At 37.8% G+C, this 15,827-nt stretch overlaps 1 protein-coding gene across 1 annotated transcript in view; it reads right to left on the bottom strand.

Annotated features, from left to right (window-relative positions):
* NEK5 (NIMA-related kinase 5) overlaps nt 1-15,827 on the bottom strand; it is a 56,663-nt gene that overhangs the window by 27,296 nt on the left and 13,540 nt on the right. Inside the window, exons 4-12 of the mRNA XM_012723173.1 lie at nt 15,441-15,538; nt 13,026-13,109; nt 12,863-12,933; nt 11,375-11,461; nt 8,953-9,007; nt 6,940-7,140; nt 6,782-6,863; nt 5,416-5,555; nt 14-195 (exon numbers count right to left, since the gene is read on the bottom strand). Coding sequence (XP_012578627.1) covers nt 14-195; nt 5,416-5,555; nt 6,782-6,863; nt 6,940-7,140; nt 8,953-9,007; nt 11,375-11,461; nt 12,863-12,933; nt 13,026-13,109; nt 15,441-15,538 — 1,000 coding nt within the window. The remainder of the gene's footprint in view (nt 1-13; nt 196-5,415; nt 5,556-6,781; nt 6,864-6,939; nt 7,141-8,952; nt 9,008-11,374; nt 11,462-12,862; nt 12,934-13,025; nt 13,110-15,440; nt 15,539-15,827) is intronic.

The raw sequence follows: 15,827 nt of genomic DNA, 5'->3' as shown, positions 1-15,827 counted from the left end.
AGGATGACATTACCATTGACCTAGTGATGGAGTGTGACTCTCTTCCTGACTATAAGCCTCAGATCCAGCATCTTTTTGAGGAACATAGTAGTATCTTGGTGCTTCGGCTCTCTGTCGCAACAGGTCAAGTTGAGCATAATAATAATCATAATGTCCACACACAGCAGCAAGTTTGGGTTTTTCGACCACTTTTACCTGGAGAAGTCAAAAAAAGAGAGATGGCTTTTAAAATTAATATCCTAGAGTTTATTTTGTATATTGGAAACCACAAAATGGAGGCCTCCTCAAACACTCATCCCACATCACAGATATGAGTCAACTTGCACTTACTGAAATGCCTCACTGTCAAGGAAACCTTAAAAACTAGTCCTATTCTTCCACTTCATCAGCTTACCTTATCCTAGAATATAGGACTTGCTATCCTTTTAAGGGACTCCCCGATCACCTTCCACTGTTTTCCAGCAGCTTTTCTAATATCTTATAACCTGTTTTTGCCCCAAATCCCTCAGGTACAGTGTTACACTGCTTGAGAGACACCAGCCTCCCCCAGTGCATGGATTGAGATCAAACTTACTACAAACTTGGTTTAGTTTTGTCATTTGACATATAATACAATTCTATAATACAATATATTATAGAATTGTATATATATTATATAATACAATTCTATAATTGACAGTTTGATAATGACCATATCTAAGATAAAGCATTAAAAGCATATTATTGTTTTTGCTTCAGGTTTGATTTTGAGTAAAATCATCTTAGAATCAGCATATCTTAAAGCTGTAAAAGAGTTTAAAGCCTAAGTTGTGTGCTATTTTTGCACAGGTCTGAGTATCAATCATGTGTTTTTCATGGCTGGTGTATCCAAAATACTGACTAGTGATCATGCCTGGCCAACTCAGCATGAAGAAAACTCAGTATTATTGTTTCATAATTTTCATGAACTTAATTTACACCTTATAAGAGAATCCACACCTTTATAGAAGAATAAGTGTGCATCTCACAAATTTGGGGATTTGGAACATTTTTATATTCTGATAAATTGACTAAATATAAAATGGCATCAAGCTTGAGAAAAAAAAAAGAAGAGATTATGAGTCAGTTAAGAGTTATTCTCCTGGGGCCTTCCCTGGTGGCACAGTGGGTTAAGTCACAGCACTATGAAGCTATCCGAAGCTACTGCAGTATAAGTTCCGTCCCAGCCAGGGAGGTGACCCACGTGGCACAGCAGACCTCTCCTGACCCCCCCCAGTGCTCCCCTCAGCAGTGTTCTTAGTCAATCTGCCTGTTCTGCTCCCCAATCTGTCTCTTGTGAATCCTCTTTCACACACAGACACACACACACACACACACACACACACCACATCTCTGGAATGTACACCGGTTCTTGTAGTTATAAATAAATAAATCTTTTAAAAAAAAAGAATTATTCTTCAGGAGTAAAATCAGGAAAGAACTGCAACAGGCAGCTTGCCATCCCAAGGTACACATACCCCCAACCAGAAGACAAATAGAGGAGAACCCGAAACAACTGTTTTCTTTTTTTTAAGAGTTGAACAGCCAAGTTAACACAGGAAAGCCAGTCAAGATTCTGCAGGAAATTAGTCCTGTAGAATTTAACTGTAGTCCTGACAACTTGTCTTCTTGATAGATGATGAATAACAAAGAGGAAAAGATCAACTTATTTGAAATACCAAGAAGTTGAAGTTGGAAATATGAATAATCAAACAAAAGGCTAAAATTGATGTAGAGAAGTAACATGCTATATATTCTTTGTCCTTTTTAATGCTACCTGTTCAAAATACATGTAATTGTAGCTATTTGGCCAACTTTAACTTAAAAATATGGCATTTTCATGTAGATCTATTTAAACATTAAAATGAATATATACAGGGCCCTCCCTGGTGGCTCAGTGGTTTAAAGCAATGCACTAAGAAGCTTAAGCCAATTCCGCATGAGTTCGATCCCCGCCTGCCCCGAGGGGATCCACATGGCATGGCAGACCTCTCCTGACCCGCCCGCTGCTCGCCTCAGCAGTGTCCTTCGTCGATCTGCCTGTTCTGCTCCCCATTCTGTCTCTGGTGAATCCTCTCACACCCTGCACCTCTGGTCTGTACCCCAGTTCTGTATGCATAAATAAATAAATCTTAAAAAAAAAAGGGAGGGCAACATGTTTCTCACCCCCACTTAATGAGGGAAGAAGCTGAGAGGCCTAGTGAAGTTATTTAACAGGGAAAGGGGTAGACTCAGGAAAGAGGGGAGGGCTCTTATTACTGCAGCCTGAGTTGTACCCTAGTAATGCTGAAAGGAGAGATGGAAAGAGGTACATGGAGAAAAGAGCCATTCTCTTGATTTGTACTCTGATATTTCTCCTTTCAACCAGCCTTGATAGGCCCCTTTGCCGCCTCCCTCTAATCCCTACCAGAAGGTGCCATGGACTTGTGGCAAGCTTTGGGTCTCAGCAGCTTTGGGTCTCAAGACCACCTTATTCAGCTGGGCATTTACCCATGAAGTGATTCATAACTTTGTGTGTCTTATTGGGCAAACTATACGTTCTTCTCTTCTCTCTCTATGCACACTAATTCTACTTAAAATCTTTCACATTAAGGGAAATATAAATTCAAACCACACTGAGATACCACCTCACCCCAGTGAGAATGGCACATCTTCAAACAACTAGCAACAACAAATGTTGGTGAGGATGTGGAGAAAAAGGAACTCTCCTGCATTGCTGGTGGGAATGCAAACTGGTACAACCACTGGAAAACTGTTTGGAGGTTTCTCAAACTGCTAAAAATGGAACTTCCATATGACCCAGCAATCCCACTCCTAGATATCTACCCAAAGGACACAAAAGCACTGATTTAAAAAGACACCTGCACTCCTATGTTTATTGCTACTCTTTACAATAGGAAAGATGTAGAATCAACCCAAATGCCTAAAAATAGATGACTGTGTTAAGAAGATGTGGTACATATACACAATGGAGTATTACTTGGCAATCAAAAAGATAAACTAATGCCTTTTGCAGCGACATAGATGAAGTCCATGCTTTCATGCTTAGTGAAATAAGCCAGAAAGATAAATACCAGATGGTTTCACTCATAGCAGGAGCGTAAGGGATCAGGAAACAAAAGAAATGAAAAAAGCAATTGTGATAAAGTAAAAATGAGAAACAATGAACAACTATAAGCCAGAGATATTTTTGGGGGGTTGGAGTGAGGAATTGGATCAAAAATGGGGTGGGAAAGGTATACAGGACTATGGTGATGGCACATGGTTGAATTGATGACAGGAAATCCACAGGGATTACAAATGAGATGGAAAAAAAATGCACAAAATGAAGAATGATGTAAAATAAATAAATAAATATACATATTTAAATTTTAAAAAATCTTTCACACTAAAATTGTCTTTTGCCTTTGTGTGCATGGATGGCTAGATCTCGTTAGAGCATGTAAGCTGGAGGGTCCAGGGTGACCCTTGGTCATGCACTAACAACAGACCTAATTAAAGAAGACACCCCACTCATAAAATGGACAAAAAAACTAAATAGCACTTTCTAAAGAAGACATTCAGATGGCCTACAGGTACATAAAAAAAATGTTCAACATTATGTATTATAAGGGAAATGAAGCAAAACCACAATGGGATATCACTGCACCCCTGTGAGAATGGCCTGTAGCAGAAAGAATAGAAACAACAAATGCTGCTGAGAACAGACTCATCCACTGTTGATGGGAATGCAACTGGTGCGGCCTCTGTGGAAAATGGTATGCAGATAGCTTTAAAAAAATGACAATGGAAATCTCAGTGATCCAGCACTACCTCTACATCTATCCAAAGAAAAGGAAATCAGTAATAGAAAAGCATTTATACACGCCTGTGTTCAGAGCAGCACTTTCCATAACTGCCAAGTCATGAAACCCACCTAAGTGTTGGGTGACAGATGACTAGATTAAGACATTGTGGAACATATATGCAATGGAATACTGCTGTGCTACTTATAAAGATGATGACACAAAATGAATGGACTTTGAAGTGATTATGCTAATGAAATAAATCACAGAGTGAAAGACAGTTATTTGATGGTTTCACTTACCTGTAAAATATAAATGAACAGAAAACATATACTGGCAAAGCAGAGCAAAAACAATTAGACTCTAAAAAATATACTGGTTACCAGAATAAAAGGGAGGAAGGGGAAAAGAAATAGAGGGAGGATGGGTATAGTGCAGAGAGTGAATGACTCTAATTCACTCATAGGATGAGTGAAGCAGGTGCTCATATGGAGGAGTAAAAATGTAACCTCAAAGTTATATGGAGATGAAAATGAATAACTTTTAAGAAATTCAATTCTTCAATTAATTAAGAAAATATCCATGGTATCATAAATGTTATCAGAGCATTTTACTCGCATGAACTATAAGATTTAGCACTTTGCTAAAGTAAATTCAAATAACTCCACAGAAAGATTTTTCTAGGAAAATAATCACTGAATATATATTAAAAAAGTGCCCAATTACGTATAACATGTCAGAATTAGGAGTATGAACTGCATGTTCTCTGCCATTATGCTACAAAATTCTCCTATATAGAAAATTTTTCTTTAGTTAAAGAAATCAGAAGAATTTAATCATAAAAAGATAAACCAGGCCCTCCCTGGTGGTGCAGCAGGTTAAAACACTGCACTGAGAAACTAAAGCCACTTCTGCATGAGTTCGATTCCCGCCTGCCCCGGAGGTGACCACATGGCGTGGCAGACCTCTCCTGACCCGCCCGCTGCTCCCCTCAGCAGTGTACTTCGTCGATCTGCCTGTTCTGTTCCCCACTCTGTCTCCGGTGAATCCTCTCACCCTCCGCATCTCTGGCCTGTACTCCAGTTCTATATGAATAAATAAATAAATCTTTAAAAAAAAAAAAAGATAAACCAAAAATCAGGTATAGCATACTTGTAAAGAAAATAGTCTTGCTTTTAAAAATACAATGAAATACCACTTTGATACTCATTACCGAATGACTCTAAGTACAAAATGAATGGATTCCAGAGTCATGAGCTTATAGCCATGAACACGTGAGCGTAGGTCTATAGAACACACCATCCACTTAAAAACAAGAAAGGTTCAGGTCCTCCCTGGTGGTGCAACAGATTTAAGCACTGCACTATGAAGCCACTGCAGCACGAGTTCGATCCCCAACCAGGATGCTGACCCACATGGCGTGGCAGACCTCTCCTGACCCACCTGCTGCTCCCCTCAGCAGTGTGTTTCAGTAGATCTGCCTGTTCTGCTCCCCATTCTGTCTCTGGTGAATCCTCTTACCCACCACACCTCTGGCCTATGCCCCAGTTCCGTATACATAAGTAAATAAATCTTAAAAACAAACAAACAAGAAGGGTTCAGTTCAACTTACAGATACGGGCTTCTGAGAGCCACTGGGAGGTCTCCATTCCCTTATATGTAATTTTTCCTTCTTTTTTATTGGTACAGAGTTCCTTGATCTTGGCAGGTACAGGCACTTCCCCTGGAATCTCACTTTCTGTTTATTAGCATCTTATTTAACCAAAAGAAAACAACTTAAGTTTTAAGAAATTTCTACAACTTTACACTGGAAAATTATTACGCATTTTCTTTGACTGGAGACAACATTTTACTGCAGAGCTCCTTGGTATGTTTGGTAATACAGAGTTTACCTTTTACTGCAGAGGTCCTATATGTTTGATAGTACATAGCACTGTTTTAAAAATAATTTTAGTAATTAGCATTACTTTTGCCAGAAACAACATAATTATGGAAATTAAATGTAATCATCGGGGCTTGGGTAATCAGGTCACCCCACTGACTTCGTATTATTGCTTGAAATATATGAATAGGTCTTTCAAGATGTTTGACTTTCTCACCATCAAAGTTTGTTCTTGTTTTCCAATCTTTCCTGTATTTGAAATGTCTTGGTGTACTTTCCCTCATCTTATATTTATTTTCTAAAACACACCCAACCTAAAATAATGCCAAACCAAATTAAACATGCAAAAGGGTGCATTTATTTTCGCTTTGTAGTTTTCCTCAATTTTAGTTTCTCTATCACAGTGGATAATATTTCTCTAGCAATGATCTCTCAGAGAGATTTTCTACTTTTCCTCATCCTTTAAGTTCAGACATTTGGGTATATAATTAAATTCTGCTCTTACAATCACAGCACCCACTGATTTAGATATTTTCCCTTTAATTCCTCTCTCTCTTTCTCTCAAAACATCACCATACTATTTGTGAATAACAATACTATAGATATCATCACCTGCTTTCTCTGGAGCAACACAGTAATTGTTCTCAAATTTTTAGACAATTAAGTCTGAGATTCTAACTTTGGTTCTAATAGACCTTTACAAGAGAACTTTAAATTGCCAGTTCATCTTTTCTATTACAGAAAAATAAGATTCATCTAATCAACTTTCTTTTTCTCATGATTCCTTCCCTACACTCAAATTAAGTCTGGATTCTACCTCTTCAAGCGTCTGTTTATTGGTGAATCCACTGCATCATAGTTTTCCTCCATGAAAAGAAAAGAAAAAGAAAAAAGGAGAATCTTCCAGGTCATATTTGAATGCCACAGGCAGCTTCTCAGGTATGCCCATTAGTCACCATTTGACAAGATTTTTTTATATTGCTTATATTTTTTAATGCCCATACTCTAACCTGTTTGGTACAGTTTCCTCCCTAAATTCTTAACTGTCTATAACTCACCATATGAGCACATGATATAATGATGAACTGATTCTTACCTGGGACCACCTTTCCAACAGGTCGAGAAGCTGATGGTCTTGTTCTCCTTAAGAGAGTACGATTGAATTCCTCCTGAATGACCTAAAACCAAACATGTGTCAAAGACTTACTAGTCAAAATCTGCTAAAATCCAAACCAGATTTGCTTCAAAACTTACCTCAGGAGTCAAATACTTGGCAATGAGTTTCTCTAAAAAGGGCCTTTTCAAAATAGAATTAATAGATGGACGATCTCTGGGAGATACTTTAAAGAGCTGAGATATCAAGGATTGGAGGTCGTGGGAGAACCTTGGAGATATTGGGGCAAAATGGGCTTGACAAATCTTCAGAACTAGCTGATGTAAGTTGTCACCTGCAAACTGAAAGGACAAAGAAGAATGATAATAGGATGGAGGAAGAGTCAATCCTAGTATTTAAAGTAAGATCTAGAAACAAAACGATGTTTTTAAAGTTCAGTTAGAAGTGTTATGTCTATCCTCACTTGTTTTCATCAACTAATATTTCACAAACAGCTATTGCAGGTAGCCTCTCAGCCAATAAACAGATTATTTTGCCAGATTATTAAAACAATTTTTTTGTTTTAGTTGTTACTTATCAAATAATATTTAATCATTAGAAGGTATAGGAAGTTGTAAAGTCAGGGAAAATGCATATCATTTCATCATGCAGAGTGATATTTCCTTCTAGTCTTTCTTTTTAAAGATTTATTTATTTGTGCATACAGAACTGGGGTGCAGGCCAGGGGCTCAGGGGCAGTGAGAGGCTTCACCAGAGACAGAGCGGGGAACAGAACAGGCAGATCCATGAAGTACACTGCTGAGGGGAGCAGCAGGTGGGTTCAGGAGAGGTTGCCACGTCATGTGGTCACCTCCGGGGCAGGCAGGAATCGAACTCATGCGGAAGCGGCTTTAGATTCTCAGTGCTGTACTTTAACCTGCTGCGCCACCAGGGAGGGCCCTACTTCTATTCTTTTTTTAAAATAATGTTTAAAGAATTGTTGTCATAATGATGTGAAATTCATTAGCACATTTCTTAAAAATCTTCTATATCTCAGGAAATCTTCCACTGTATGAAATCATCAGTTATTTACATGTAATAATAATGTTCAGGAGGAGAGTGCAGGAGTAGAGATACAGTGTTGGGATAGAAAATTACTAGTTGAGGACCTCCCTAATGGTGCAACAGGTTAGGACAGCACTGCAAGCTAACCCACAGCCGTTTCAGGGTGAGTTTGATCACCAGCCTCAGAGGTGACCCATATGGCACAGCAGACCTCTCCTGACCCGCCCACTGCTCCCCTCAGCAGTGTACTTCGTCAATCCGCCTGTTCTCCTCCCCACTCACTTTCTGGTGAATCCTTTCACTGTCCCTGAACCTCTGGCCTGTACTCCAGTTCTGTATGCACAAATAAATAAATCTTTAAAAAAAGAGAGAAAACTACTAGTAGAGTGACATGTGATGATGACAATAATGATGACGATGGTGACCTAACAGCTGTGTAGACACAGCTTTATGAAAAGAGTTAACACAGCGGGGCTAAGATGCTATCTCTGGAAAAACCTGCTATAACACTGGTCATTTTCTGACATCTAGGAACTTGAAATTTCAGGAGTGACCCCACTCCCCAAATTCCTAAGATGGTTCAGGGTGCTTTACTGTAAAAACAATGCAGTCTCTGCTGAACAACCTTTCTTCCCGGGAGTCCAGAAGTTTACTACATGCTAGTAGCAGGTACCTACATAACCAGCCCTGAGCACTGGGTCTTTAATGAGCCTCTCTAGCAGATTACACTTCACATGGGCTGTCATACTTTCTGCTCAAGGAATTGGTGTATTCTGCAGGATGCCACAGGGGAGGGCTTTTGGAAGCTTGTACCTGACTTCCTATAGATTTCATCCCTGCACATTTTCTCTTTACTGATTCTATACATTCACAATTTATTTTGAATGAAAATATGCTATGTAGACTGACTCCAGCTTGTAGTTTTTACTTAATATAAACATAAACATCTTTTTGTGTCAGTATATACAATTCTATCATCATCCATAATAGCTTGCCCATATAATGTTTGACAATCTAATAAAGCCAACAGTAGCCATTGTCTCTCAGAAGTTAATTTCATCTACATATTTCTAATAAGTCAATATTGATCTGACACTGAATGTACTTACAGGATGCTTGAGTGTGCAGAGCTCGTATAAGACACAGCCAAGAGACCAAATATCCCTGAGGAAAAAAAAGGATTTACATGCCAAGAAAATCTCCATAATGCTCAATAAAAGCCATTCTCCTCACAGCCTTTATATTTGTGTAGATTTATAATTTTATATAGGTTGACCTGTGTTTTCAGATATTTTTATCAGATACAAATCAAAAACATTTTCAGATACATTACCTGATATTTTATCAGATACAGATCAAAAACACTTCCAAGTACATTATCAATTCTTACTAAGATCACAGGCAAATGCAACTTGCAGTTTGTCAGAATCCTAGCAAAAAAAAATATGCTTACTTTGCCGAGGAGAGAACCTGTTTTTTCATTATGCAGAGAAATATTTACTATTATTTTTATGAATCTCCCACTAGACTTTGCCTTTCCTAGTCATGCAGTTAAAAATCCTTTATGAGTTTTCCTTAACATATGGATATCAATTCCCCAAAGGAGCTCAGTTTTAATGTTACACCAACTGTTTGAACTAGTCCCCAATTTTGAAAATGAATGCTTTTCTCCTTCTTACATGTGTTAAACAAATTAACAAATAAGTGGTATCTTCTCTAAGGTCTCAATTATGGGGTACAAGCCAAGGGTTAAGACATGGCCAGGTGGGCCCTCCCTGGTGGCACAATGAGTTAAAGCGCAGCATTATGAAGCTATCAGCAACCGCTGCAGCATGAGTTCGATCCCTGGCCAGGGAGCTGACCCACATGGCGTGGCAGACCTCTCTGGTCTCTCCCACTGCTCCCTTCAGCAATGTATTTCAGTACATCTGCCTGTTCTGTTTCCCACTCTGTCACTGGTGGATCCTCTCACTCTCCGCACCTCTGGCCTATACCCCAGTTCTTGTATGCCTAAGGAAATCTTTGGGAAAAAGACATTGCCAGATGGTCTTATGAAGAAGTTGCATCAAAAACAACAACTAAAAAAACTGTTGCATCTGAGTAAACCAGTAACTTCTAAGACAAACTTCAGGTTTATGGTACTGCTAAAACTCACAGTCCCCAAAAATGATAGAGAAAAAATTTTAACAACCCTCTTTGTTTTTCTCAGTGCATAAGCAACATCAGCTAGAGACATTTACTGGATTTTCTTTGTAAGAATCCTTGCAAACTGAGCATAATCCTCACTGAGAGATTCAGAATTGGGGCAGCTTCCCCAGAGTTATCTGGAAGCTTGAGTGCTCATCGTGATTGTTTAATAAATCACTTTTACTTGTATCTATTTACATCAACACACAGAAGGAAAAATCACCTCATTTGCACTTCCTATTACTGTGTATAATACTATTACTCTGAGAACCAGAATCTGACATGACATATACAAAATAAGTTTTTTATTTATTTAATATTTGTTTACATCATTCTTCATTTTTGTTTTTCATCTTGCTTTTTCATCTCATTGTAGTCCCTATGGAATTCCCACCACCAATTCACCCACGCACCACCACCATAGTCCCCTGTACTCTTCCCTCTCCTGTTTTGATCCTACTCTCCTCCTTCCCCTGTAGAACACCTCTGTTTTTTAATTGTCTGTTGATTTTGGCTTTTACTTTATTACAATTACTTTTTTCCCCTGATCTCTTAACATTCCTTCTAAAAATTAGTTGGGGTTTAGAGCAGGCTACCACTCACATTGTTACAGATACAGGAACTGGTTTCACAAAGGTCAACTGGCGTGGTCAAGGTGGTAACAGAGCCAAGATTAGGGTTTGTTAAAAGATAAACTAAAGCATATTTTAAGATGTTTAAAGTTTATGTGAGCAGAAATAGATTTGGATCAGGTGATATCAAACCGGAAGTGGTTAGATGTTGTCTGCCAACAGGAGCTCTGGAAAACAAACAGAGAAGGTGCAGAAGCAAGATAGGGAATTGCTTGACTGGCTGAAGTTCAAAGCCTGGTTGGCAGTTTGCAACTAGTTGTCCTTAAATGTCTTTTGTGTCCTGACTTTGAGGCATTTGCAGATCTGGATTTTGGTTTGGGCCACCTTCACATTAGCTTTACTCAGCCTAATGTCTTCTTGTCTAGTTAAATTAACTGGCTCCCAGAGCCTAATCTAGTGCTCTGTCACCAGACCAGACTGCCTCCCACCTCACTCAGCCATAGCACATTTCTGCAAAGGACTAAACAATGCTTAACGAGAGGAAAGTCATACATCAGATGGACATCACAGCACTGCAATTTTTAGCATATTCTTTTGATGACATAGTTGTAAATGAGGAGAAACACCTTTCTTCTAATTAAGTTCAAAAGTTCAGTCAACAATAAAGTGTTCAGAGACAGTCACCTATGAAGAAAATGGAATTATGAAAGTACCCTAAGAAGAAGAGAATTCTCCAGATTTTACTGAGAATTTCAAACTGATAGCAACTCACGTTTTGTTGTTGTAAGGTTGATTCTGACAGATCTCTGGGGACAGGTAGTAAGGTGTTCCAACACAAGTTCTAGCAAGTTCCATAGAACTAGGGAATGATGTTAAATAATAAGATGACATGGTTTATTATTGTAGTAAGTTAAGGTTTAAAATATGGACATGCAAGAAAGTCTAAACATAACTAACAAAATTTGAGGCATGTACATATAAAAATAAAGTAAAACATACTGTATGTTAATATTAAAGCAATAAAATTGTTTTTCAAACTTACAAACTTACAACTCAAAATCTACACAAGAAACATTTTTCTTATGACTTAAAAGATTCCACAGAGATACAACTGATACATTATGAAACACTCAGATATAAAAAAAATTCACTCTTTCCAATTAACAAAATAATACAATCTCAAGATATAAAATTAGGAAAATATGAATAAAGAAAAATTACCAGAATCTTACTATCCTAAAACAACTATTGCTAAAATTTTAACATATTTGTCTTTTTTCCAAACTTACTTTTCACATACATGAGATCATATTGCCTTTCAAATTCAGAACTCCTTTGTTCAGTTGTTTATTACCTGCTGTTTATTGGTGCCCATCCTAATCTTATTTTTATATTTCTCTATATATCTATTTTTACATCATTATTCATTTTCAGTCTGCTTTCAGAATTCCATTTTTTAAATTTCATATATCAAATATTTTCTCATATTACCAAGAAGTTCTCAGAATCATAGCTATTAGTGGCTATAGAATATTCAGATACATAGCTGTGCCAAATTTTAATCAATTAAACCATTTCCTAAATCACTAGGCATTTAAATTATTCCAAATTCCAAATTATTCTCTTAGAACAAAATTTAAAATCTCTTGATAGTTATTACCATCAAATTATCCTCCAAACAGTTTATGCCAGGAGCCTCCCTAGTGGCACAGAGGTAAAAGACACAGTGTTATTAAACTACTGACAGCCGCTGTAGCGAGAGTTCAATCCCCAGCCAGCCAGCCAGGAAGCTAACCCACATGGCACAGTAGATCTCTCCTGTCTCTCCCGCTGCTCCCCTCAGCAGTGTATTTCAGTGGATCTGCCTGCTCTGCTCCCCATACTGTCTCTGGTGAATCCTCTCACCTCCCGCACCTCTGGCCTACACCCCAGTTCTTGTGTGCATAAATAAATAAATCTTCAAAAACAGCTTGCACCAATATATTCAAGTGTGAGTTATCTGTTTCACTAAATTCTCACTTGCTTATGCATATTACATTCACACCTCACAACGTTACCACTCCCATTCACCGTGCTAAGATTTAGCTTGGGAATTTGAGTCTCAAACAAAGCACTATCTGAATGATTTGATGCATTTATACAAAGCAACCTAATATTATTTGGAAACCAAGCTTTTAATGTTTTCTTAATTCACACTACCCCAAAATACATTTTTTAACAGTCATGAATATAAAGAAAAATGATGTTTAAAAGTACTTACTTATTTAGGACTCTTGCTATACCAAAGTCCCCAAGCTTTGCAATCATTCCATTCTTGCTAAGAAATATATTCTATAAATAGAGAAAATGCTGTATTGTTATTTCAAGATATTTCAAGAAAACAAAAGAACAGTTCTGCCTTTATCTTCTGTCTGAGCTGTTACCTGTGCTTTTATATCCCTGTGTAAGATCTTCCTGTCATGAATATGTTTTAGTCCTAGAGAAATTTGTATAAACCAATTCAGAATCTGTGGAAAGAATATAAAACAAAATTAGTGAGCAGTCTGCAGATACTGAAATGTTTTCATGATAACATGCAGAGAGAGAGAAATAATTCCTATATTTTGTGTATGCATGTTTTCATAGAACTGAAGCTTATTGATATAAAATCTTATATTATTTTCTATTGACCGCTAGAAAAATGAGGGTGCAGAAAGGCAATACAGATGTGTTGATATCAAAAGAAATTCTACTTACAAGAAAATACAGATAAAAGCAAGGGAGAATAAACACAATTCACTATTTTCTTTTTTTCTTATTTAATACTAAGTTACAAATTATATCAGGATAGGAAAGAAGAAGCCTTGTTTCTGACAACCCTGGTGCCTCTGGGTTTTCCTTTTCAGAGGATGTGGCTGGCAAACACAGGGAGAAAAAGAGGAGGAGAATCTGTGACATATTAAATTTTTAATAAATTATTAATATATATTCATAGAACATTAAAAATATTTAAAGTTTAATTTATTTCTTAGTCATGATTTTATTTTATCTTAACTGGCCCAACTCTCTTTATAAAATGAGCTTTATGGCTATTGCGTTTTATTAAAACTATTCTAAAATCTCATTGACTCTTTGGATACCAAGTTATACAGAAAGCAGAAAACAAAAGGAGAAAAGCTATATTTCATAGGCTACGATTCATTTATAACTTTAGTTCTTTCCCAACAAATGGAAAGGTAATTCAAGATTTTGTAGAGGAAAGTATTTGTATTAAATATTGCAAAATAATACCTAGACAGGAAGATAGGAGGGCTTCTATAAGTATGAAGTTTATATAAAGTAAATGAACATAGGAACAGTATTAATTAAATTTACAGAGGCTGGAGACAGTCTCCATTCATTCACACATTCAAAATCATACATACATTTAAGATATTTTATAAAATATTCAGCTTTTTAGGAGGAAATTATATGGGTATGAATGCTTTTAAATGTGAAAATCCGGCCTCCCTGGTGGCCTACGGTTAAGTCTCAGCACTATCACCACAATGGCTTGATTTCTTCCCACATATGGTGCAGCAGACTGCTCTTGTCTCACCTGCTGCTCCCCTTAGCAGTGTATTTGAGTAAATCTGCCTCTTGTAGGGCCATGGAGAAAGAGGAGAGCGAGTGAGACACTAAGCTGGAAAGACTGCATGCACATATTGTTTATGGCCTGTCCTCTCTGAGTTCATTTTGCAACCCAGGACTTGTCTAGAAGAGTGCAGGGAGCCAGCACTAGCTGAAGAGCAGCCTTAGCACAGTTGGATGAGCCTGATGCCAGATGTCCAAGGCCAGAAGGGTGACAAAGAGCCTCGGGGCTGCACATCACAGCCCACTGGTAGCAGTGAAGGCCAACTTACTGCTGAACTCTCTTAATTCAGTTCATTATAAAAAGGCAGCTGGCAATGAAATGTTAAAGCAGTTTTGTTAGGGTGTTAACCCACCATCTTCCAGATTGCCGGCTGTCTGATGAAAGCACACTTGAAAGATTCGATTCCTGTCTCTACTTTATCAGCATTCAGTGGTGACAGGTGGCCCCAACTCCAGTCTTCTGGTGACACCTGCTCTGGTCCCCACTCTGTCTCTGGTGAGTCATCTCACCCACTACAGCCTCTGGCCTACACGTCCTACTTCTTCTATGTAAAAAAAAATAAATAAAATCTTTTTTTTTTAAATGCAAAATAGCACAAAGAAACCAAGGGCCTAAAGAAAGATGGCAGGCTTGGGGTGAGCCTTACCAGAAGCAGCCAGGGCTGATTGTGGTTCCCCCCCACACATGTACACCTGTTTCCTTCATGAGTGCAATCCCCAGGAGGATTCCCAAGGCAGCTCAGCATATAGAAAAAATATGTGTTTGTGCAAAAAGGAAATGGGAATTGAGGCCATTATTCTTCACCTTTTTTCTCCTCTCTCTTAATAACCAATGACACTAAATAGCTACTGCTAAGAAGAGCTTCTAACCTCCCCAGCAGAGTGGATCACTTTCTAAAATAGAGTGCTGAACTGTAAAAGGAAGAAGAGAACTATAAATACATATCTAGATGTTTTTTAGTCATGAATATTTCTCTCAGAGACATGCTATGTGAAATGGTCCAAAAATGAGACACTGTCTTTTCTCAAGCAAACTTCACTCTCAGAAAGAGATTCAACTTAAGCTCAATAGCAAATACATTCTGGAGTAAGGAGAGAGCCACTATCTTATGGTGTAAATTTGTCTACCAGAAAGTGTGCATCATCAAAATATGGTCTACTCATCATAGAATGATAAATTTTACTCTCCCCACAGAAATTACAAGGAAAATTAGAAGTGCTTTTACCTGGTCTTCACTAAATAACACTCCACGTTGTCTACCAATCCTCTTCATGAGATCCCCTCCATCACAGTACTCCATCACAATAAACAGCCTGTCGTTCTCTGTAAGGAAAGGCATCCTTCAGGGTTGGAAGGGTTTCAGATAATCATGTGCCTTCCAATCTCCAGAGGGTGGAGAATGTAGTAAAAAATGCAGCATCTAATAATTAAAAATTTTGACTATGGAGTCAAGATGGAATGGGTTCCAATCCCATCTCATTGCATACATTTCTTGTGACTCTAGGTAAGTTATTTTAACTTCATTCTGCCTCATTAACCTTGTATATAAAACAGAGATAGCAATATAGAAACTCCTGTTAGGATTGTTGTAAAGATTAAATGAGTTCATTCA

The sequence above is a fragment of the Condylura cristata genome, unplaced genomic scaffold, assembly GCF_000260355.1.
Source record: "Condylura cristata isolate star-nosed mole 26May11 unplaced genomic scaffold, ConCri1.0 scaffold00010, whole genome shotgun sequence".
NCBI classification, from domain to species: domain Eukaryota; kingdom Metazoa; phylum Chordata; class Mammalia; order Eulipotyphla; family Talpidae; genus Condylura; species Condylura cristata.
Note: the sequence above shows the minus strand (reverse complement) of the source record. Positions and strands in the feature narration are given on the sequence as shown.